Below are 23,791 nucleotides of genomic sequence, written 5' to 3' on the forward strand. Positions count from 1 at the left end.
AACTCACATTGCAAGCGCTTCCGACGGTGTCTGTTCCCTCACAACCATCATATTCGAATCAGACGGACTCAACCTAAAATACACCCAAAGAAATTCAAGAAATACACCCGAACAATTCAAAAAGAAGACAGGCTTTGTTTTTTTGAGAACTTACATACTTGCAGTTTTTGCTTTTTTTTCCTGCCTTTTTTTTCTTGAATAAAATAATAAAGGGCTTTTTTTCTAAAAAAAATATATACAGAATTAGAAGTAGAAGGGTAATAGAAGAACAAAAGTAACGGTTATTTGAAAGAAAAATTACATACTCTGTGACGGATGGTTTACACTACTCTGTTCTGTGCGCCCTTGAGAGGAAGGACCATCACTTCCCAAGTTCACAGCCGGCATTCTAAAACAGATCTCATGTTATTCAGACAAAATAAGATACATGTATAAAATACACCCAAATGAATGCACAAGATACAACCAACCGAATGGACAATATACACCCAACACAACAAACTTAATATCCCAACTTATTAAACAACATACACCCAACTTGATCCACAAAATACACCCAAATGGTTCCACAAAATACACCCAAATCATGATAACAAGATTTTATTAAATAAGAAAGCTTCTTACGTTTCAGACGACACATAGCGACCTTCTGTCGATCGCAGGTCAGCTCGGTTCTCCCTGCGAAACAAGAAACAATTATTAGCAAACAAAACACACCAAAATCTAAAATACACAGCCCAGCAAGACATACCCCTCTGCAGCAGATTTATCAATATTTTGCCCTAGCCATTCATCTAGTTCGTCACTTGGAAAGATGAAAGTATATTATCATCAGGGCAAAGAGGCAGCCATCAATTGCCTTCTTCTTCTTCTCCTGGTAGTCTGTGATGCCCTTGATCATGAAGGTCAAAACATGGCCCCCCCAGTTTCTTTCCGACATGCCGTCCATCTTAAAAATTGGGGCCACGTGCACGGGTGATATTTTGTTTATCGTCGTTGGCAAAAGGAACGCCATCTGTATGTAGAGGATGAATATCCTCTTGAACATCAGGCGTTCCTCTTCGTTGCCAACGCCAATTTCCATCATTTCATCGGTAAGACTTTTGAGGGTCTTACCCTGGAATCTTCTATAAATTATTTTGTCATCATTAGAAAGTTGCTTATACTCAACTTTCTCAAGAAACAGATTTCCTACAAAAAGGAAAACAACAAAGTATCAAAGTCGGTTCAAATACACCCAAGCATCAACCTTAAATACACCCAAGCATCAACTTAATATACACCTATAATTTTGAGCTAGTTACCTGTTGCATTGATGCCAAGCGCATCACCTATTGTTTTTGGTGTTATTTGGAAAGAACCATATCATGTCTTCAGTCTGTTCTCCCCAAGTTTGAAGTTGTTTGCCAGTTCCCTTAAGAGTTGGTGATCCACCCTTAGTGGTGGAATGTGCATCAACCCACCGAATCCGAGATCCCTTACAATTGCCTTCTTCTCCTCAGTCATGTTTCTGAACTTATCACTCAGGAGATGTGTGGCACACTTAAGATCCTTTGTTTGGTTTCTTGCTGCCATTTTGTCTGAAACAAAAAATACACACAAATATACACCCATTAGTAACAATAAGATACACCCATATGTAAGAGTCAGATACACCCATTGATAACAGTGAGATATACCCATTGAAATTATTCAGATACATTCATATATATCAGTCAGATATCAGTCAAACATGTTTCAATATCAAGCAACATTACAAGGTCTAATAACAGTAAGATACACCCATATGTAAGAATCCGATACACTCATTGTTAACAGGGAGATACACCCATAGATATTATTCAGATAAATCCATATATATCAGTTAGGTATCACTCAAACATGCTTCAATATCAAATTAATTGAGATCTCAGTAAGATACACGCATATATGAGTCAGATACACCCATTGATAACAGTAAGATACACCCATATGTAAGAATCAGATACACCCATTGATAACAGTGAGATACACCCATAGATATTATTCAGATACATCCATGTATATCAGTCAGATATCAGTCAAACATGCTTCAATATCAAGCCACATTACAAGTTCAAGCAGTATACACCCCCAATCTACGGAATAAACCCCCAAAAATCAACAACAATAGTAGGAGAACTTAGAACAAGAACGTAGAACTTAGAAGAACGACGTAGAACTTAGAACAGTGTAACAAAGAAGCAAGAAGTAAACCCTAGAAGAACGACGTAGAAGAAAAGTAAAATATACAGGAATCTTAACGAACTTACGTTGAGTGTTGTTGCTTTGCTTCAGATTCTTCACGGAGAGTTTGATGGTGTTTTGATGGAGGTTTCGAAGAACGATTTGTATATTTTGAACTTTGATTTTCGCTCGAAAATGGAAGGGTTTCCTTGTTTTCGAAGCGTTTTGAGAAGTGGAAGAAGTGGAAGAGTTTCTCATACATAACGGTTGTAGTATTGAGTGCGTGATTTTGACGCGCCATGTTATCTCTCTTTATGCGCGTGGCTTCTATTTGGGCTGGGCCAACTTGTAAGCTTGTAAGCTTGTATGTGTAGCCCAGCCCCTTTTAATATTTATATACTATTTTTTTGTTTTAGACTTCAGCCCAATATTTGAAACTTATAAAAAAAATCTAAAATTTATAAAAAAAAATGGTTAACCTGATTATAAGGTTACCTTTTTAAATCCAGACCATTCAAATAAAATATAATAAATAAAGAATTCAGATTTAATGAATTAACAAGGTGTGCAGCACTCCATACTTAGCAATGAGCGTTTAAGGATTAGACTAGGTTGAGTTAATTTTTTTTCCCATGAAATTTCTATGTTTGTTTTGACACTTTGACACTAAAAAAAAAAAAAAATTATATTTTAGATTATGTTTATGGCGTTTTGCGGTAAGAGCATCATTGCTCTTATGAGTAGTGATCTTTTTTTTGTTTTTTGGTCTTACACAACACACTATTATAATTACTATTAGTATGATTTTATGGATTTAGATTCTCTAAATTTTGAATTTCAAAATACTAAAATGTGATCTCTCACCATTTATTTTATAGGTGGGACCAAAAATAAATATCAGAGAGAAATTATTTAAGAATAAAAAACCACATTTTATCCTCTAATGTACAAATTCAAAATTTAAAAGATCCAAATTCGAATTTTAATTCTTCATTGAGAATTCAAATTTGAATGCAGTTTCTAGTGAAGGAGATGATGCTGCCATTTATCCAAAGCCTCGGCTGCAGTCGTGATCCTTAGACTTACACACAGAACAAATTGATGGTGCTTAATTGCTTTTTTATAACATAAGGTGAGTGAAGCTTCTAAACCGGATTTTCGTTCGGCTAAAAAATTATTGGGTATCATGGCTTCTTTGATTTTTATTTTTTTGGAACATATAGGCCCATGAACATCACCTCTAGATGGAGTACATGACGAGGAAGTGACTCAGCATCATTATATGGTATTGGATCATGTCTTTTGAATATGCTTCAATGTTTCTTTCTCACTTTTGTACGAAACTACCAATTACCTGTCACTGCATGAGAAGAAAATAATATGATTCTTTATATACATAATTTTTTAATCACACTTTAAACGTTCGGATAGTTAATTAATTAAATAATTTTGATAATGCTTTCTTCGATGAAGACATAAATAATCAGTTAATCGCTGACACATTGAAATCGCACGGTACATGAGATTGATGATTGAATCAAGAAATAAAGGCGAAAGAAGGCGACACAGCAATCACTTGCTTTGTAGGGACAAATAATCACTACTCACAAAACAAAAAAAACTGCGCAAGTAATTTCCTCCCTCTTTCCTTTCTTCCATAACCTCCTTCCTCTTTCCATCTACTATTTATTAATTTGTGTTCTTCTGTCAATTCAATTAGCTCTGAGAGGTTCGGATTAGAAGTTTCAGGTGCTGCAATGGCGAATCGCCAAGTTGTCGGGTTCGTTGGGTTGGACGATTTGAGCTTGCAGATGGCGTCTTCGCTTATTCGCCATGGCTATGCAGTTCAAGCTTTTGAGGTTCTTCACTTTATGCCTTTATTTATTTAATTAAATTTGATAATTTTGGTTAGTGATAGTGCCACTCACTCTTATTCCCAAATCGGTACATAGTAACTCTTGTTTTTGGCTGCAAAAACCAAAAAGGGATCACGAGTCTCTCTTTCTTCCTCAGTTCCTCAACATTCTCTCTCTCTCTCTGTTGGTCCACTATTGTTGTGGGTACCGTTGGCGCAGTAACATGGCGAAGAAATCGCACCGTTCTTTTTTAATGTGTTCTGATTGGTCAAAAGTCAAAACTTTTCATAATTGCAACTTATTTCCCGAGCATATACTAAAGTAAATATTGCACCTTCTGTAAATGGCATGAGCATGTACTGAGTAGTGAGTAGATATAAGTGAAAATTTAGATGCAGGTATTTGTTTATAAAATTGATAATTAAAAGTTATTAATAATTTAATTAAATTATTTAATAATTTTTAATTATTAACTTCACATATTTAAATATTACAATCTAATTACTTGTATTTGGTTGTATATATTGTTAAATGTTTATAATTAATTATGCGTTTCTTTTTTCAATCTGTATATAATCCAATTTCATAGTTCAAAATAAAAAGAAGAAAACCAATTTTTTTTGGTGAGTAGAAGAAAAACCAATTTAAAAAACAATAATAATATTAAAAAGAAAAAAAGTCAAAATTTATTTTATTTAGTATTTATTAACTGTAGTAATAATTAATAAATACTACATAAAGTAAGTTTAGACTGTTTTGATTGATTTTTTTGTTGTCTTTCAAATATTGTTGATATATAATTAATACGTTGGTACTAAATAAATGAGCTTTTTCAAAAAATTTAAAATGGTAATAAAAATGAGCCATATATATTTTAAAAAACTTTAGAGTTCAAGGGTTGAAATGAATTTTTTGCGAATATAATTTAAAAAAAAAATTATCTTTAGAATTTCTCATGTGAATTTTTTGCTTTTTTATATTGATATAAAATTTTTGAAAAAAAAAATAAAAAGAGATATTTTGGTAAAATTTTACTCCATTTTTTACATGTATCATTTAAATAATTACATAAATATTTTCGCATTACTCCGATTAAAATTCGTTGTCAAATATAAAAAATTAATATCTTTTTATCATTTTTGTCATGTTTTTAAGTAATTTGAGAATTTATTTGTTTTTTCGTATCTTTTTGAATTATTTTTGTTAAGAAAATAAATTTTTAGATACCATTTTAATAGTTTACTTAATAAATAATAAACGGATCTACCTTGCATCAATTATAATTTTTAATAATCACTAAAAAGAATTATAATTTTTACTTTTTAATATTATTATATTTATTTACTTAATCTCTTTGGAGAAGGATTTTTGGTGATTATATTATTATGATCACTAGTGGATTAATAAATCATTTATTAAATATGTATTATAATTTAAGAATAATCAGAGTTGTAATATTAATCAATATGATATTAACTAAAATGGTAAATTCTTGAGTTTCAAAATCAATGATTGTAGATTTAAATCGTGCAAATGGCAAAAATCTTCTTGAGATTTAGAAACCAAAATGTGGTTAAAACAAAGTTGTATTTTATTTCTTTTGGAGTTTTGGTATTCTAATCTAAAATCCTTTAAAGCTTTAATAAATTTTCAAATTGATCTGAATCTAGGATAATAGAAGAAACCAGTTTCACTGACTTTTAAAAAAAATAGAAAAAAGAAAAAAATATATATGAGAACCAAAATTACAAATAGTTAAATTTACAATATCAAATATTTATGTAGTAGTTCTTAAAATCTCAAAATAATTGTTATGTGACTCAAATATTAATGTACCGAAAAAAGAGATAACTTATAAACAGGAAATTTAGTGAAGTTAATTTTTTTAACATAAATATAAAATTTTCTTAAATTGAAATTTTTATTTTTATTTTATATTTATGAGCCTATTTAAAATTGAACAATTGCTTTCAGATAGAGGTATAGTAATTTTATTCCATATTAATACTTGAGACATTTCTTGTGCCTGCATTTTCCTTTTATTATAACAACGATACTAAAAACTTTGAAAACGTGTTTAGATGATTCTCATTAACATGTATGCATGGTTTTAGGTCACGCCATGATAGAACAATATAGAATTGTCACAGAAGGAAAATATGACTTTAAAAAATTCAAAAACGTTGCGAAAAGATGAAAGCACTTCCATGTACATTTCTCTTTTATTTCATAGATATTCCGGATGTTAGCTTTGATGATAGGAACTTTATGAATCAATGAAGACAAATGTGTGTGGCATGTAGTAACATCTCTTACTTCTAATAATTCAAGCAACTTCCAGGTTGTTTCCCAACTGAGCTACATGTATTACTGAGTGCCAAATGTCACAAGATTTTACGACCTTAGCAAGTATAATAAAGATTAAACTTAAGAGAAATTCTTGGGGCCAGTAATTTTTAGTATTTTTAACTATCATTCGGTCAGCACAAATACTAAATTGTTTTTAATAAATAAATTTTACTAGTTCATGTGTGCGAATTCTGAAAAATGTGAGTATAAACTGTATTAATTTATGTGTGCAAAACTCTGGTAAATATAGATGCAAATTATATACTTCTTGTGTGCAAAACGTCTATAAATATGAGGACAAATTATTTCTGGCCAAGTGTTGGCCAAAAATGATAAAATAAACAGTATAATCCAAATATACAAAATAAACACGTCGGATATCCATTCTCAACAATCACAACCACAACCAGTATAATCCTAGAGTATCTGGTTATCAGTATCAAAATTCTAGCACTCAAGGATTTAATGTTGAGTTTAACATAATAACTTATCTTGACTTACCACAATAACTGAATGTTGCTAAGCTTTTAGTTGCCAAGGGTGCAAACAAAAAAATACATCACAATTTGGTTACACAGAATTGCCGTCTGGTAAACAAATAGCTATTATCATTTATCAGGCAAGAGATAATGACTTGTTAAATTGTGTCAATTAACCATATATACCCAAAGAAATTGTTTTTTCTTTCTTATGTATTTATTTGTTTATTTTATTATGTTTCTGCTTTTTGTTGAAACTTCTTTCATAGCAATGCTATGTTACTGTTTACAAATTTTTAATTGAAGTGAAATGAATTTCTCTGTAGATAAGTGATTCCAGCATAGATGAACTTTTAAAGCTTGGAGGACGCAGATGTTCAAGCCCTTTGGAAGTGGGAAGAGGTAAATGGATATCTCAGCTGTATTGTTGACTATTTCATAAATATTGTTAGATTTACATGTTCTCGTAAGCTTTGCTATGGTTACTAATATGGTAGTATCCTGTTTTAAAATTCTTGTGATGTATAATATCATTTCAAATTAAATAACAAATTTGGTTTTAAATTCATAATCAAATCTTGTTATGATATGAGGGATTGAGTTGGGCAGCAGTGGTCAGCATTCTCATTCTAAAACTTATAAAGTTATAATGAATCTTTGATTTATGAGAGGCAATAATCAAACAAAAGCAGAAACTAGTACGTATGTACAGTTGGGTGGTTTTTTTAGTGACAAGATGCTTATCTCTTAATTTTTAACATGAAAATATGTAAGTTTATTGAGTTCAACAATTTTTAGTGCATCTTCCTCTTATTATGGTTTCATAAATAGAATCTTGTAGACAACTTGTCTCTGAAGTTTGTTAACTGCAAAGCTAAAGCAGGTTTAGTATCTAAATCTATATGACTTGCAGTAATGAAGTTAAACTTCTGAGATAATTACTTCTGAATGGTAATCAAGTTATGAACTTTGTTCAAGAAACATCTTGTACTGAATATAATCTGGTCTCCTATATCTTTTAGCTACTGAGTTAAGCAGTTTATTATTTTGCATGACTTCAGAAAGAGATTCTTTAGAATAATTCTTAATATTAATAGTTATTATTGGGATTGTAATGGTCTCTTGAAGAAAATGAAAGGAATAGTTGTGCTAACTGTTCCACTGCCTGTAAAAATTTATGTAAATTACACTGTTATATTGACTCCTTTCTAATGCTTTTTTTTTTTCGCTTTCTGGCTTGCAGATGTAACAGCTTTAGTGGTCCTAATATGCCATGCGGATCAAACTAAAGATCTAATTTTTGGAGAAGAGGGTGTTTTGAAAGGTCTCTATGAAGCTTTTAGACTTATTTATTTCCAAGGATCATGGTTCCTGTAAAGAAAATTCTTTTTTTGGGATATGCAGGTCTAAAATCGGATACAGTTCTAATCCTCCGTTCAACTATATCACCATCAGTTCTCCAAAAGTTGGAGAAGGAACTGGCAGGTAACATCTGCTTTGATAATTTGGCTCTATATGATGGGTTGATTCTTCATAAAAGGAGTTCCTAACAACTCATCACATTCTCATACTTTTGGAATTAGAGTTAATCAATTAACCCCTTGATCACTGTAAATATTTTCACTTGTCATGACTCATGATAGACTGATAGTCGGTCATTTGAGGATATTCCGATATTGTGAGTTCAATTTCCCTTTCACATATGTGATGTTTCTATTGCATTGTTACTAAAACAGAAGTGAAAAAAGTTTAAGGGATTTCACATTATTTGTTGTGGTCTGGATACTAATGTTGGGTCAATGATGCTAATGGAGAGTGAAGACTAATAAAAAGTTTTTGTATTCATTTTTCTGATGTATCCACAGAGTTCTTATTTTGTTTTATTTATTTTTTCTCACTGAGGCACAAAAGTGGCTATTAATTTTGCAATTTTATTTACTCTTGGGTATTTTGGTAAACACTTTGTACACTCAACTTGCGTATTTCTAGAATGATATTGTCAATTTTTCTGTTTTTTTTTAGGGGGGAAAGGGGGGAGGGGGGATGAATTTAGTGATGTATTGTTACAGGTCATAAACATATTTATTTATCTTGTAGAAATTCATGAGATAAATTACATTGTTGATGCATATGTCTCTCTTGGGAGGTCTGATGCTTTAAATGGAAAAATCACTGTAAGTTATTGTTCTTATTTTGATTGTAATTATGATTTCGTGCTGAGTTTTAAAATGCACAAGCTTCCTGCTTATGATTAGCCAATATACCTTACATTAATTGTTGATGCGCGAACTATAGATTGCATCATCAGGAAGACTGGATGCCATTGCAAAGGCTCGGCCTGTGCTTTCTGGTAATGCATTGAGATCTATTTAGTTATATTATAATCGAACTTGACTTTTATGTCTTAAAGAAAAGTGTAATTCTTTTTAATATATTTTTATATTAGCTAATTGTCTCTCTCTTTTTGGACAGCAATGTGTGAAAAGCTTTTCACTTTTGAGGGTGAAATTGGTGGTGGCAGGTTATTTCTTTCTTTGGTCTTGCCAAACCTACTTTATATTATTAGATACAATTTTTCAAATGCTCCTTTTAGTTCATCTATTTGTTGATGTTTTCATGATGAACTTAGATAATGGTCCTAAATTGCTCTGATAATGTCTTAACCAACCAAGCTAACTTCTGTTGTAGGATGTCCTGTCTTGTTGGCTGTATTAGCATTTTTATTGAATCTTACCAATCTTTTTGCATTGCAGTAAGGTTAAAATGGTTACTGAGTTGCTTGAGGGAATTCACTTCATTGCTTCAGTGGAGGCTCTCTCTCTTGGTGCCAAAGCTGGAATTCACCCATGGATAATATATGATATCATTTCCAACGCCGCTGGAAATTCATGGTGTGTGTTTGATTAGTATGAAATAGGCAACTCCAAGTAAAGAAAAAAAAAAAAAATCTTACACGCATGCGTGTTCATGTGGATGCTTTTAGATGTGTATCATTGCATAACTATATTTTTTTGGGGAAAACAAATTTAAGGCAGGAAAATAGGCTTAAAATTTATTGAAAAAGGAAACTTGACATTATAACCCATTTTATTTATTTCTGAGCTTGTTTGGAAACCATTTAACATGAGAAAAGAATTCTATTTCCTTTAAGAAAAGAATTCATTTCTATTTGAAACTCAATTCCATGATTTGAAATGACTATAATATATTAATAGAATAGAATCCAAATTTAAAGAGTGTGTGAGTGGATTTGGAAATCAGACCCCTTTTGGTCTGATTTACAAATGAAGGAAAAATGAGAATTGGAATTCTCAACGGAATTCAAACTATTCATTTTTAGTTGTTCCAAAGCAAGAAAAAGAATTCAACTCTTGAGTGAATTCTAATTCCTAGCATTCCAAAAGTTGTTTTTTCACCAGCTGAATGCTGATACCAAAATGTGCTATTTAAATATTTCATTTAAACAACTTTTGCATTTAACTTACTTTTTTCTGATCCTCCTTCCCACTTTTTTTCCCCTCCCCACTTATTGTAGGATGTGATTGTTTCATTTCTTTTGTAGGGTTTTCAAGAATAATGTTCCTCTTTTGTTAAAGGGAGAGATTAAGCATCAAATTCTAAACACTATTGTTAAGGACTTGGTAAGATTAATAGAGATCAAAAGCAGCTAAATTTTGTACATTTACCATGTGTTTTGGCTTGTCGAATGGTTATGCTACTGACATATTTTAGTCTATCATTGGTTGATTGAGTAACATATGGACTTCAATTCAATTTTGACACGTTATGATAAATTTATTATGTACGAGATTACACATCATGATAAATTAAATACTATGGTATTATGAGCAAGTTTATGACCAAGTGAAACAGAGTTTGATTCCAACCGCTTGCCTTCTTCAAATTAAATTTTAGTTTTAGCACAGGGCTTGATCAGAACTGTACTTTTTACATGCTCTAACACCAGAAAGCTCTCATGTGAGGAGTAGAAGTGCTAGTGATATAAAACATTCACTGCTTGTTTCTTTCTGGTTGGAAAAGAGCTACAATATTGTATATTTGTATTAATGTCTTTTGATTTTCAAAATTGGCTCTTTTAACTTTATGTTTTTAATTCTTATGGTTATTGTTATTCTTTTTAATACTTGATATTTTCATTATGGCTATTGACTGTTCTTTATTCAAGGAAATCATTTTGGATATGGCCAAGTCACTTACTTTTCCACTTCCACTTTTGGCTACCACTCATCAACAACTTATTCATGGTACAAAAATCTTTGAAAACTAAACAGTGATTTTGATGATCCATTTCATTAAGAACAACCTAGCTCTTTCAGCTCACATGATTCACCAAATTCACATTTCAGGGATCTCAAATGTTTCTTGTGGAGAAGATGATAGTACATCATTAATTAAGGTAAATGGACATCTGTTTCAGCAAATTTCAATTAAAAAGATTAATTTTTAGCTTTCATATTTTTTCCTGGATATATGTTTTTTTTTTTTCTTTAGATATTTCTTCATCATTTTCTTGATAGGTTTGGGAGAAAATTTATGGAGTAAAAGTTTCAGATGCTGCAAATGAAGATTTATATAGCCCTGAACAATTGGCATCGGAAATCACTTCGGATTCTAAGAGTGGGAGAAGAGTTGGTTTTGTAGGCCTTGGAGCAATGGGATTTGGCATGGCAACTCATTTGGTGAATTCAAAGTTCAGCGTCAATGGTTTTGATGTAATTCCTCACTTTCAATTCTTTATCTATATTGCATTGAACAAATGGAAAATTTGTTCCAAAAATTGATGGTAGTATCATGGCAGTGAGTTGGGAACCATCTTAGCAAGCAATGCAAACATTTTCCTACATGATCAACAGCATTGAAATCCACAAGTAAATTTCAACTTTTCTTTCAGAAACTGAAAATCTAAAGTCAGATCATAGTGTATTCATTTCTGAGAACTTTAAGACATTGAAAAGTTATTTATGTTTTAATAAGGATATGGGTGAAGAAGGCAAGGTACCAGCATATTTTACAATAATTGTAACAAAACAATTGAAGTGGCATGCATCAATATCAATATTAAAAGTTCATCTGGGTCAAGATGCACAAGCACCGATTTATTTGACTAAACCTTGTTCTTACCATATTCTATTAAGAGTTTAGCAGCATGCTTGTGCTTCAATGTTTATGTATCTTCATGTGTTCTGTCCCTCTAACTTTGTCATCCATTGTGTTTTTCACATATGCAGGCACATTGATATTTTTCTTTGCATTAATGTGTGCAGAGTCCATTACGTATTTGTGCATGATCTGGATGCTACTGTGATAAAATTTTATTTATATATCATGACAGAAAGTAAAATGAGCACCATAAGCTTCTTTCCAATACTTCTGTTTTTGCTTCTAGGTGTATAAACCAACTCTAACACGATTTGCAAATGCTGGTGGCTTTATTGGGAACTCTCCAGCTGAAGTGAGTAAAGGTAAATTAGTATTTTAATGCATACTTACAAACCTACAACTACAAATAAGCTCGTACAATTCGATTAGTGTACGAGATGGTGAATAAATTCATTCCTTTCAATCCAGCTTCTAGTCTAGAAATGAAAAGCCTGATACATTGGTCATGGTTGGAATTGCTTTCCTAAGCTGGTATGCCATGGCAAATGAAGTTGACACTTACCATGGATTTTGTTATTAATGCATTTATCCACCTTGTAAAGTTAATTTTTGTTGCATATAAAGCTTTAAACACTCCACCATTGTAACCAACCCTCTTGAATCTTATGGTTTACGTCATCCTCTATTTCTCCATTGTTCCAAATAATAGAGCCAAGATACTTAATTCGTTTTACTTGTGGTATATTGTTTTCTCTAATTTTCACTTCTGGGTTGGTGTTTTCTCTTCCCATAATGAATTTTCTTCCCATATACTCCATTTTAATGCGACTTGTGCGCAAATCATGCACTTTCAAAGCTAGTCTCCTCAAATCTAGCTTCTCGTTTAAATCTTTCTGTGATTCTCCCATAAAGACGATGTCATCGGAAAAAAAAAATGCACTATGGTATGGACTCTTAGATTTGATCAGTAAGCATCTCTAAGACTAGTTTCAAAAAGTTTGAGCTTAGAGATGACCTTTAGTGTAATTCCACACTAGTTGTAAGCCAATCATACTTGTCCTTAATTGCACAAATACATGCAATATTTAACCTTAATTTTAAAGGGACTAAAAGTTTGTTTACCCTAATTTAAATGATGTGACAGTTCATGATGAGATGACTTCTAAAAATCTTTTCCGTTGACAAACTGTATCAAAATTAAAATTATTTGAGAAAGGGATTAATTTTGATACAGTGTAATAGTCAACAAAATATCATCATAAACTTCTTTGCTATAGGTATTAGGACTAAGAAAATTTCATGTAAATTACATCCGAGAAGGCAAAAGAAAAGTGTATACATAATTTATTGAATTCTTTTGTTTTATTTTGTCTTTTAATGCTGTCTTTTCCTTACAAAAAACAACATTCTACATTTGTCCAAAAAAGAAAAAGTGAAAAATGAAAATCTCAAGCACATAAATATTTACATATTATTTCTTTCAGATGTTGATGTTCTCATAATCATGGTTGCAAACGAAGCACAAGCAGAAAATGTATTGTATTCTTTCTGCATTATGTAGCTCTTTCACCGGGAGCATCTATAATTCTTTCTTCTACTGTTTCTCCGGCATATGTGAGTCAGCTAGAGCGCAGATTGCATAGTGAGTTACTACTCCCAGATACATGGTTATGTGATCTGTATTTGATATCAGAATTTTTTTTTTCTTCCTTTCTTTATATGCAGAAGAAGAGTGAATTTTCCCATCTAAATTGGCTACTCTTAAAATGTGGCCTAAATTTTAATGAGTGAATACTGCCCCGTACAAGTAGAAGGAGAACTAGTCAGAGTTGATTCTCCTAGTTAAAAGTATCTTAGTAGATATAAATACAAGTCAAAAGATAACTTGCATGATTTTTTTTATTGGCTGTAAATCTCTAACTAATCAAGAGACAGAAGAAAGATGCATTATGATTTAGAGAATGTTAAAGAGGTAGAAGTTATCTGTCACATTATTGGTGTCATGCAAATGGATGTGTAAAATGAAGCTAGATATTTAATAAAGTATATTTTGAATTAAAAAATATTAATGAGAAGTAGATATTTTTCTGCTGATAGTTTGTACTTTTGTGGAATTGATGGGAATATTTTCTTATTTACAATCTTAAGTTGAACGCTCAACCACCCAATATGCCTAATGAATTTTAGTAAGTGACGAATGTCTGCGAGAGCCATGCTTAAAAATTAGAGAAAAGGACAAATTGATCCCTAATTTTTTAGTATGTGGACATTTAAGTCTTTGAAGATTTGAAAATACATTTAAGTCTCTGACCTCTTTAATCTGGACACATCGATCCCTGGGTCTAATTTATCCTATTTTAAAAACTCTCCCACGTTTGCATCCGCATTGGCCAGATTAGTACAACGGAGACACATTTGATTTTTCCGTTGGGTTTGACAGACCCAAGTGAACAGAGGGATTAATGTGTTCAGATTTTGAGAAGGTCAGGGACTTAAATGTATTTTCAAATCTTCGGGGACTTAAATATCTACAGGCCAAAAGGTCAAAGACCTATTTGTCATTTTCTCTCAAAATTAACAGCAGCAGACTACTGCAATCATAGACTATAACATGCCACATTAGATGCTCCTGACTGAAGTTATATAACTTTTACACAAAATGTTGTATAAATGTTTGCTAATGCTTAAAGCTCTAAAGGAAATTTGTACTTTCTCTTGCATTCTCATGAATTCACTTCAATTTTTTAGAAATTATTTGACAATACAAATTTAAATGTGTAAAATATGAACTCTTTTAGGTTGTTTATTCACTAACAGATAAAATTCTTCTCTGCAATGAAAGTAAAGCATGGCTGAGAATTATGCTAATATTGCCTTGTCCATGTTTCTGCTTACCAGAACGGATGTTATTTTCTGCAGTTTGAATGTTTTTTTTAGTTTAGCGCTGCACCCTTTTATGCTTTTATTGAAGGATGTGGTTGTGACCGTTGAACTGAATATAACGCAGATGAGGGTAAAAGTTTGAAGTTAGTGGATGCCCCTGTTTCTGGTGGAGTTAAGAGGGCCTCAATGGGAACACTTACGGTCAGAAATTTCATCTTTGGGACTTTTTTTGAAATTCCCCTCATCATTTATGAACTGAGTAACTCAAATCTTGTCTATTTCCCAGATAATGGCTTCGGGATCCGATGATGCTCTTAAGAGTGTTGGTTTAGTCTTAGCAGGTAATAACTAATAAGTGTTTATCATAAAATGCAAAATTTTAATTTTGATTCTGGGGTTGCAGTAAATTCAATAATCACTTTTAATTGATTTTGAGTTTTTTGTGATCAGCCTTAAGTGAGAAGCTTTACATTATTAAAGGTGGCTGTGGTGCTGGAAGGTATTTTTTTAGTTAATTATGAGTCAGGGGTTCTTTATCCATTTTTGTCCTTTGGCTAGTACTGCTTTTTATCTGCTTGAGATAAGTAATGCAATGATAAATGTGATTCAAGTTGACAATGAAATTGAGTGGACATAGTAAATTTTATCTCAAATGAATGTCTAATGATATAATTTTGGTGTATTTTGTTCTCTAGTGGTATAAAGATGGTTAACCAATTGCTTGCTGGAGTTCACATAGCATCAGCTGCTGAGGCAATGGCATTTGCAGCAAAACTGGGTCTGAATACAAGACTGTTGTTTGATTTTATTACAATTAGTGGGGGTACATCCTGGTATGTGTCCTCCATGAAGTGATTGTTCTCTGTTGTTCCCTCTTTGACCTTAAAAAAAATTTAAAGAACTTGCTTGCTTTATAGTCACATTCATAATCAATCATGTGTGGTTATGGTTGTGTTGCTACTCTTGGTACTCTTCTCATGGCTGTTTCAAAAGAATTTGTCATAGAGTGATTTCTATTATCATATCTTAATTTTTAAAACAATTTTTCTCTCTACTGTTGCAGGATGCTTGAAAATCGTGTCCCACACATGCTAGATAATGATTACACACCATATTCAGCACTTGATATCTTTGTGAAGGACATGGTCAGCATCAGTAAAATTTTTTTTTCACTGTTTGGCAGGAATGTTAGTGTAACACTTTTTTCAAATAAGTTGTCATAATATTGTGCTATTAATATATATTCTCATATTCAGGGGATCGTTACTCGTGAATCAGCTTCTTTGAAAGTTCCACTTCAATTATCAACTATTGCTCATCAACTGTATCTGTCAGGTGCTCTAATGCAATATATATGGGTTTATGTTTCCTTCACTTCAACTTGATCATCAATATTCCATTTTATTCAACATAAATAAGAAACAGGAAATTGCAATGAAGTTTTGTTTATGAATTATATCATATAAAATTAAAGGAAGAAAAGGGGGAGGAAATTGAGCTTGTCCATTTGATGTATTGGCTGATGAACAAAGGATGTACATTTAGGATATAATTCTTCATGCTCATATTTTCCAGTGACCTTTATGTCACATAAATTAGGATCCTGCTATCTTAAACAGTTGAAAAATTCGTGGAAATCAAATCTTCTGCATATGACAGACAATGTCAATATGAAGGAGGATAGCACTATTCATATATGTAAATAATAAGCCACCCGGACCATGCTACTAGAACTGATTTGAATACTTTGGGACGGCTGAAATTTAAGTGTCCATGTTGCTATCCTCTGCAAAACAAGAAAAATGAAGCATTTACATGGCAGAAAGGAGCCTGGAAATAGGGAAGAAAAGTATTGACTTGAATAATACTGTTAGGATAAGTACTGTCTCAAATGCTTTATGTTTCTGTGTAGGTTCTGCTGCTGGTTGGGGACGGCAAGATGATGCTGGTGTGGTTAAGGTATGAGCAACTAATGCTGACCAACAGAACCTCTAAATTTATTTTATTTTCTGATACATTGGAATCAAATAAGATGCAATTAGCATGCTCAAAATGTTTTGTAATCTTAAGCAGCTCTATCAAAGTAGTTACACATGGTTTGATTTGTTTAGGATATAGATGACAATTTATAAGGTTTTTTTCTGTTTAAATTTTCAGTTGGCATGCTTTTTTAACCAGTAATTGAAGAATGCAACACTGTTATGTTCTGCTTCCTCTTTTCAATATTTTGTTAAGGAAATGTTTAACACAATCGTATCAACTGATTATGAAAAAAACACAAATACCAAACACTCTCTTAGTTAAATATGACTGGATTTCTATTGGATGTTGAAAATTGTTGCAATTGTTTACATGATGATATAATCACCAGTCATCTATAGATTTCTGTTTTGTCTTTTCCTATTGCATTATTTATTTGAGATTTTCTATGATATTGGTTTCTAGTCATATTACATCACAAACCATATTTACAGATGATCCACATTTCCTTAATATGTGATAAACACAACGACTGAATAATTCAGAAGGGCTGTTTCAACTATACAGGTTTATGAGACACTAACTGGTGTCAGAGTTGAAGGGAAACTCCAGGTTCTGAGGAAAGACATTGTGTTGCATTCTCTTCCACCTGAGTGGCCTCAAGATCCTCTCCTTGACATACAAAAACTTACTGAAAAAAGTTCCAAGATTTTGGTAGTCCTTGATGATGATCCAACAGGAACACAAACTGTTCATGATATAGAGGTATTAACAGAATGGTACGTGAACTTCATATCCTTTTGTCATTCTACCCTTTTGGCATAATCAATGCTACTGTTGATAATGAGCCGCATAGTAATATCTTAAACCAAACTTCCTCGGGCAAGGTAGTTCAATTAGTTCTATTTCTCATTCATATTCCAAATCCATTGAGGGGGAGCCTTAGAGCAACAGTTGAGTTGTCTCCATGTGACCTCAAGGTCACAAGTTCAAGCCGTAGAATCAATCATTGATGTAATCATTAAGTTAGGCTGCTTACATTACACCCTTTGGGTACGGCCTTTTCCCAGACTCATTGTCCGGGATGCTTGTGCACCAGGCTGCCATTTATTCTCAATCGATTATACTTTGATCACGAGATTGGGAGCTGAAATTAAGAAATCCTGCCTGAAGAGAATTCTCAAGTTACTCAGTTGGGTATGTTCTTCTGCAGGAGTATCGAATCACTGACTGGGCAGTTTAGAAAAGGTCCAAAGTGCTTTTTCATTTTGACAAACTCCAGGTCACTGAGTTCTGAGAAGGTAAATAAATATCTTTTCATTTGCACCAGTAAATTCATAAATGTTATAGGAAAATTAAAAAAATAAAAATAAAAAACTCTTCTTATCTGTCTCCATTCTGCAATAAGTCCACTTATAATCATGCATGAATTAATAAGAATCATATCCAAAGGTAAAACAAGCAAGGTTTGAGATAAATAAATTTAGAGCTATAGTAATTCCAGCATTCAAGTATCTACTCTATTAGTAATCCCTGAAAAAGCAACCTGAATTATAAATTATCCATGGTTAACGTTATTGGATATTTCAATAGTCAGCAATATGGTCTTCTATCAATTTTGTAATATTTCATTTTAATCTTTGACAGGCCAGTGCACTGATAACAGAGATATGCAGAAATCTAGACACTGCAGCAAAAACAGTTGACAACATTGATTATACAATTGTTTTGAGGGGAGACTCAACTTTGCGTGGCCATTTTCCTGAGGCAAGAATGATATTCTTTAGCTTAACAATATGTTCCAGTCAATGATGATACTTATGATTCAATATGCAAAATGACACTCAGTTATTGTGCACAGGAACCAGATGCTGCTGTTTCGGTGTTAGGTGAAATGGATGCATGGATAATTTGTTCCTTTTTCCTTCAAGGAGGCCGCTACACTATCAATGACATACACTATGTTGCTGATTCTGATACGTATGTCTTGCCATTCTTCATTAACTTGGTTGAAAGGAATTAGGGATGGACATTAGAAACCTTGCTTACTTCACTTTTTGTCTGCAGGCTTGTTCCTGCAGGGGACACAGAGTTTGCTAAAGATGCTGCCTTTGGCTACAAATCTTCGAATCTGCGTGATGTAAAAGCCTCTTTGTTCCTTTTTATTACTGGATTGTGCTGACTTTTATTTTGATATTGGCATAGAATAAATTTTTTAAAAGATCTTTATCCAATTAGTGGGTAGAAGAGAAGACTGGTGGTCGAATACCTGCATCCACTGTTGCATCTGTTTCCATTGAACTTTTGAGGAAAGGAGGACCAGATGCAGTTTGCCAGCATCTATGCAGTCTGAAAAAGGTATACAGAAATTGATAATGCACTTTAGTTTCTACATTCTTAAGTTATAAGAAGAAAACCAGTGACTTGATTTTGTCTTGTTAGAATATTATGAATTAGTGTGTGTCTATTACCAGTCCCCTTACTGTGTTTCTATTGTAAAAGCAGGGTTCAGCATGTGTAGTTAATGCAGCTAGTGAAAGAGACATGGCTGTATTTGCACTTGGAATGATCAAGGTAGAATTTCATTTCATGTTAATTGTATTTATTTGGCCCTTTTGCATGATTGTTTACAGATGTTAATGCTGCTTTATTGTTTTGTCCTGTTAACAGGCAGAATTGATGGGAAAACACTTCTTATGTCGTACTGCTGCTAGTTTTGTTTCTTCCCGAATTGGAATTATCTCAAGGCCCCCAATATTGCCAAAGGATCTAGGAATTACTAGAGAAAGGAACGGTGGTTTGATAGTTGTGGGATCATATGTTCCAAAAACAACAAAGCAGGTGGAAAATGAAATTTTGATAAATTATTCAAATCAAGTCTCCTTGGCATACCCATTTTGCGCTCATGCACGTTTATCCACAGGTTGAAGAACTTAAATTACAGTGTGGTCAGTTCTTGAAAAGCATTGAGGTGATTGACATCTTAAATTTCCTTTTTGCCATTTTATTATGAATCCATCATTGTTCCTTTCATGGTGTAACTTATAATATATATATTTTTGTTAACTTTTATCAAAGGCATTAGCTTTGTGCCTAACGAAAATACTTTCTTTCCAAAATTATTTTTCAGCCTAATATGATCTTTCTTAAATAGGTCTCAGTTGAAAAACTTGCAATGAGGCCTGTCGAGGAGCGGGAGGAGGAAGTCAGTCGAGCAGCTGAATTAGCAGATGCATACCTTAAAGCTCATAAAGACACCCTTATAATGACCAGCCGGAATCTCATAACTGGAAAAAGTTTGTCTTTCTCCATTTTCCTTTTCTTTATCTTCTCTCCACCTCAATTATAGGCATAGGGTTAGAGAAAAAGAGAACTATATTATGACATTAATAGTAAGATGATCTTCAATAATACAGTAGCCTAATTCACTTGTTTTCCAATCAGGTCAAGTTCTATTGTTACTAGTACAATCCCAAGCCTACTATTAAATTATTAATAATCCTGACTCTATCAGCTTTCTATATCATCCTAAGATAGCTTACCGTTGTTCTTCATCTGAACTTCTAAATAGCCACAGCAAAGTGCTTTTAAATGTTAGAAATATAATTTCATGTCCATCAATCTAATCTTTCATTTTATTTTCAAATGTGCAGCTGCGTCTGAAAGTTTGAACATTAATTTTAAAGTGAGCTCTGCTTTGGTGGAAATAGTGAAAAGAATAACTACAAAACCTCGCTATATACTTGCAAAGGTACATGTTTAAAGGACTTAGTCAACCTGCATTTTGGTATGAAAAATTTCATATTCCTTTTTTCCTTGTCTTTTTTCCTTTCATATTCCAAAATAGGCGCTACACTATCTGGGTCGGAATTATATGTTTTGCCACAGTATAGTCACATGACAAGGTTTTAGATATGCACCAAGACAAGGTTGATTACTTGAGAAATGAAGTTATTGAGGAACAAATCCCATAAAAAAATTTAGTGACACTTTAAAAAAAGCCTACACAAGATTTTATGCTCGAGAGTGCTAGAACTTATTCCTTTAAAAACACTTTAGTTTTGTTTATTGAGTTTGTATTATAGCTGGTACTAAAAAATTCTTATTGTGTATGAAAAACTCCTCGACTGTTTTCTACAAGTTACATAATATAATTTCTTGCATCTTGATATTTACTCACAAATCTGTTTGGGGATGCTAGACCTGGTCCTATATCCTTTACTGTCTTTTCTGACAGGCCTTAAGGTTTTAGTCAAACACTCACATATAATACCTTTTTAGGGTGGTATTACTTCTTCAGACCTTGCTACAAAAGCCCTTGGTGCTAGATGTGCTAAGATAGTTGGACAAGCACTTGCTGGCATTCCCTTGTGGCAATTAGGACCAGAAAGTAGGCATCCAGGAGTTCCATACATTGTCTTTCCTGGTAAGTTGATTTTCCCAGCTTTTTTCTTTTTTGAGCATCCGCTGCTGTAAAATCTGTATCCTTTATTCTTCAATATTCTTCTTTACCATCAAAGAAATCTGCCTTTGTTAGGCAATGTTGGTGATAGCAGAGCTTTGGCTGAAGTAGTCAAGTCCTGGACTCATCCAGTCAGACTTACATCAACAAAGGAGATTCTTAGCGTAAGGAATCGGCGCTTCAAGGTTTTTCTACTGATTCTCCTTGATACCAATTAATGTTATCAATATTTTCTTTTTTTTCGATTAAAGAATGCTGAAAAGGGAGGGTATGCTGTTGGAGCATTTAATGTCTATAATTTGGAAGGAGTTGAGGCTGTTATTTCTGCAGCAGAGGAAGAACAAAGTCCTGCTATATTACAGGTCAGAAATAATCATCTTAAGTGACTTTCAAAGTTGTTCTATTTTCTCTCATAAGAACTTGGTTCCTCTAAACTTGTTTTGAATTCTTGTTATATAATATCTTCAGATCCATCCTGGTGCCTTGAAGCAAGGAGGAATTCCCTTGGTTGCTTGTTGCATTTCTGCTGCAGAGCAAGCCAGTGTAAGTGGCGTTATATTCTTAATAATCGAGTATCTCAAGTGAAATACAAAATGCAATGGTCATCGCTAAGCTGGAATGAAGCCATGATTGATAACAGCAAATGTTTAACTTTGAAATTCATATAACAAATTTTAATGATGAAAATCTTAGAAGTTGAATTTATAAAGTTTGAAATATTAGTTTTCAGTATTCAGGATCAAACCAAAGAAACAAGAAAACAAATGATGGTGTTATATTAAGGAAATCATAGCTATTTATCAGTACATCAAATATTAATGTTTTTAAGTAGAGTCATAGCTATATGGTCTTTTAAGTAGCCCCTGTTCATCCTTATCTACTTAAATAAGGCATGAACATACACACTACTCAATTATCTCCAATTCTGAAAATATTCAAATCAAGTTGTTTATTTATATGCTTACCAAGTTATATGGAATACCTATGAGTTGAGCGCAAAGATATGTTTTAGATAACTGTTAGTTGAAGTAGCTTAAATCTCACTGCATAATCATGTATATATGTGGCAGGTCCCGATTACTGTTCACTTTGACCATGGAACTTCAAAGCAAGATCTTGTGGAAGCTCTTGATCTGGTAATTTGCACGTTTGGAAAACTTACTTTCCTGCTTATAGAAACCATTTTAATCACAAAAATGATGCGGTGCATTCATGTTTAGTTATTGCTTTATGATCTCCATAATTCTCTAAGTTGAAACTGCATCTGTGATGCAATGATATTAGGGATTCAATTCTGTGATGGTAGATGGTTCACATCTTCCCTTCAATGAAAACACTGCATACACAAAATTTATATCACTGCTGGCTCACTCGAAAGGGATATTGGTTGAAGCTGAGCTAGGAAGGTTGTCTGGGACGGAAGATGATTTGACTGTGGAAGAATATGAAGCAAAGCTAACAGATGTTAAGATGGTTATTATCTTCCTCTATGCTATCAACTCAAATTTTCTTCTGTGCTTGAAATTGCTAAATCTGTTAACGTTGTTCTCGTCAATTTCAGGCAGAAAAATTCATCGATGAGACCGGCATAGATGCTTTGGCAGTGTGTATAGGAAATGTGCATGGAAAATACCCTGCAAGTGGTCCAAATCTCAAATTTGATTTACTGAAGGTAGTAATAATTCTCTAATCATATTCTTTATGAAACTTTATTATATACTATCATTTTCTTAAAAGAAAAAAAGAATATAAAACTTTGAAGACTACCTGAACAGAAATTCATGTTTTTTCATCAATTCTGAAACTGAGTTCTAAATTTGTTTAGGAACTGCATGCATTGAGCTTGAAGAAAGGAGTTTTCCTGGTGCTTCATGGAGCATCTGGCTTATCCGAAGAACTTGTTAAGGTACCGTTATAGTTGTGATACGTCACGATTCTCAGTGTTTCCCCTTTTTATGTTTTTGTCAGTCAAATTAAACTTTAGCATGCTTTGTGCATTGAGCTCAAGTTACAAAATTGGTATACATTACAATATTTGGAAGTTACCCTAATCATGCAACAAATTATCCTTATTTTATCAATTTATAGTGCCAACCCCCTCTTTAATTCTTGACAGGAATGCATAAACCTTGGTGTTAGGAAGTTCAATGTTAATACTGAAGTAAGGAAGGCCTACATGGATTCCCTCAATACTCTCCAGAAAGATCTAGTTCATGTTATGGCCTCTGCAAAGGAAGCCATGAAAGCTGTGGTTGCAGAAAAGATGCATCTCTTTGGATAATAATAATAATAATAATAATAATAATAACTTCTTTTATTACTCTAGGTACTACAATAATTTAAGAATAATCTTCCGTTATGTCGTCGTTTTTGGTATGTACTAACTATTAGACGTTACCTTAGGATCGATGAAGCAGCCGAACGTTTGTACGTCTTTAGTACGGAAAGGACGACTT

The 23,791-nt window shown here is 32.8% G+C and overlaps 1 protein-coding gene across 1 annotated transcript; it reads left to right on the plus strand.

The window, feature by feature from the left end:
• On the plus strand, nt 3,375-23,612 carry LOC107617544 (the record flags this gene model as incomplete). Its single annotated transcript, XM_016319320.2, is given in 43 exon segments — nt 3,375-3,588; nt 3,882-4,064; nt 7,216-7,291; nt 8,133-8,213; nt 8,294-8,374; nt 8,987-9,063; nt 9,185-9,239; nt 9,362-9,410; nt 9,643-9,780; nt 10,452-10,530; nt 11,076-11,154; nt 11,257-11,306; nt 11,428-11,622; nt 12,297-12,372; nt 13,495-13,560; nt 13,563-13,652; nt 15,018-15,094; nt 15,180-15,234; nt 15,344-15,392; nt 15,589-15,726; nt 15,957-16,038; nt 16,150-16,228; nt 16,806-16,852; nt 17,441-17,652; nt 18,087-18,174; nt 18,521-18,640; nt 18,735-18,853; nt 18,941-19,013; nt 19,112-19,231; nt 19,379-19,447; nt 19,544-19,714; nt 19,797-19,844; nt 20,028-20,169; nt 20,527-20,624; nt 21,155-21,299; nt 21,411-21,499; nt 21,587-21,697; nt 21,804-21,878; nt 22,406-22,471; nt 22,620-22,808; nt 22,897-23,007; nt 23,161-23,241; nt 23,452-23,612. Coding segments are annotated over 43 exon segments (4,193 nt in total), but the record flags the coding sequence as incomplete, so codon positions are not given.

Source organism: Arachis ipaensis, chromosome B09 (assembly GCF_000816755.2).
Source record: "Arachis ipaensis cultivar K30076 chromosome B09, Araip1.1, whole genome shotgun sequence".
Lineage (NCBI taxonomy): Eukaryota > Viridiplantae > Streptophyta > Magnoliopsida > Fabales > Fabaceae > Arachis > Arachis ipaensis.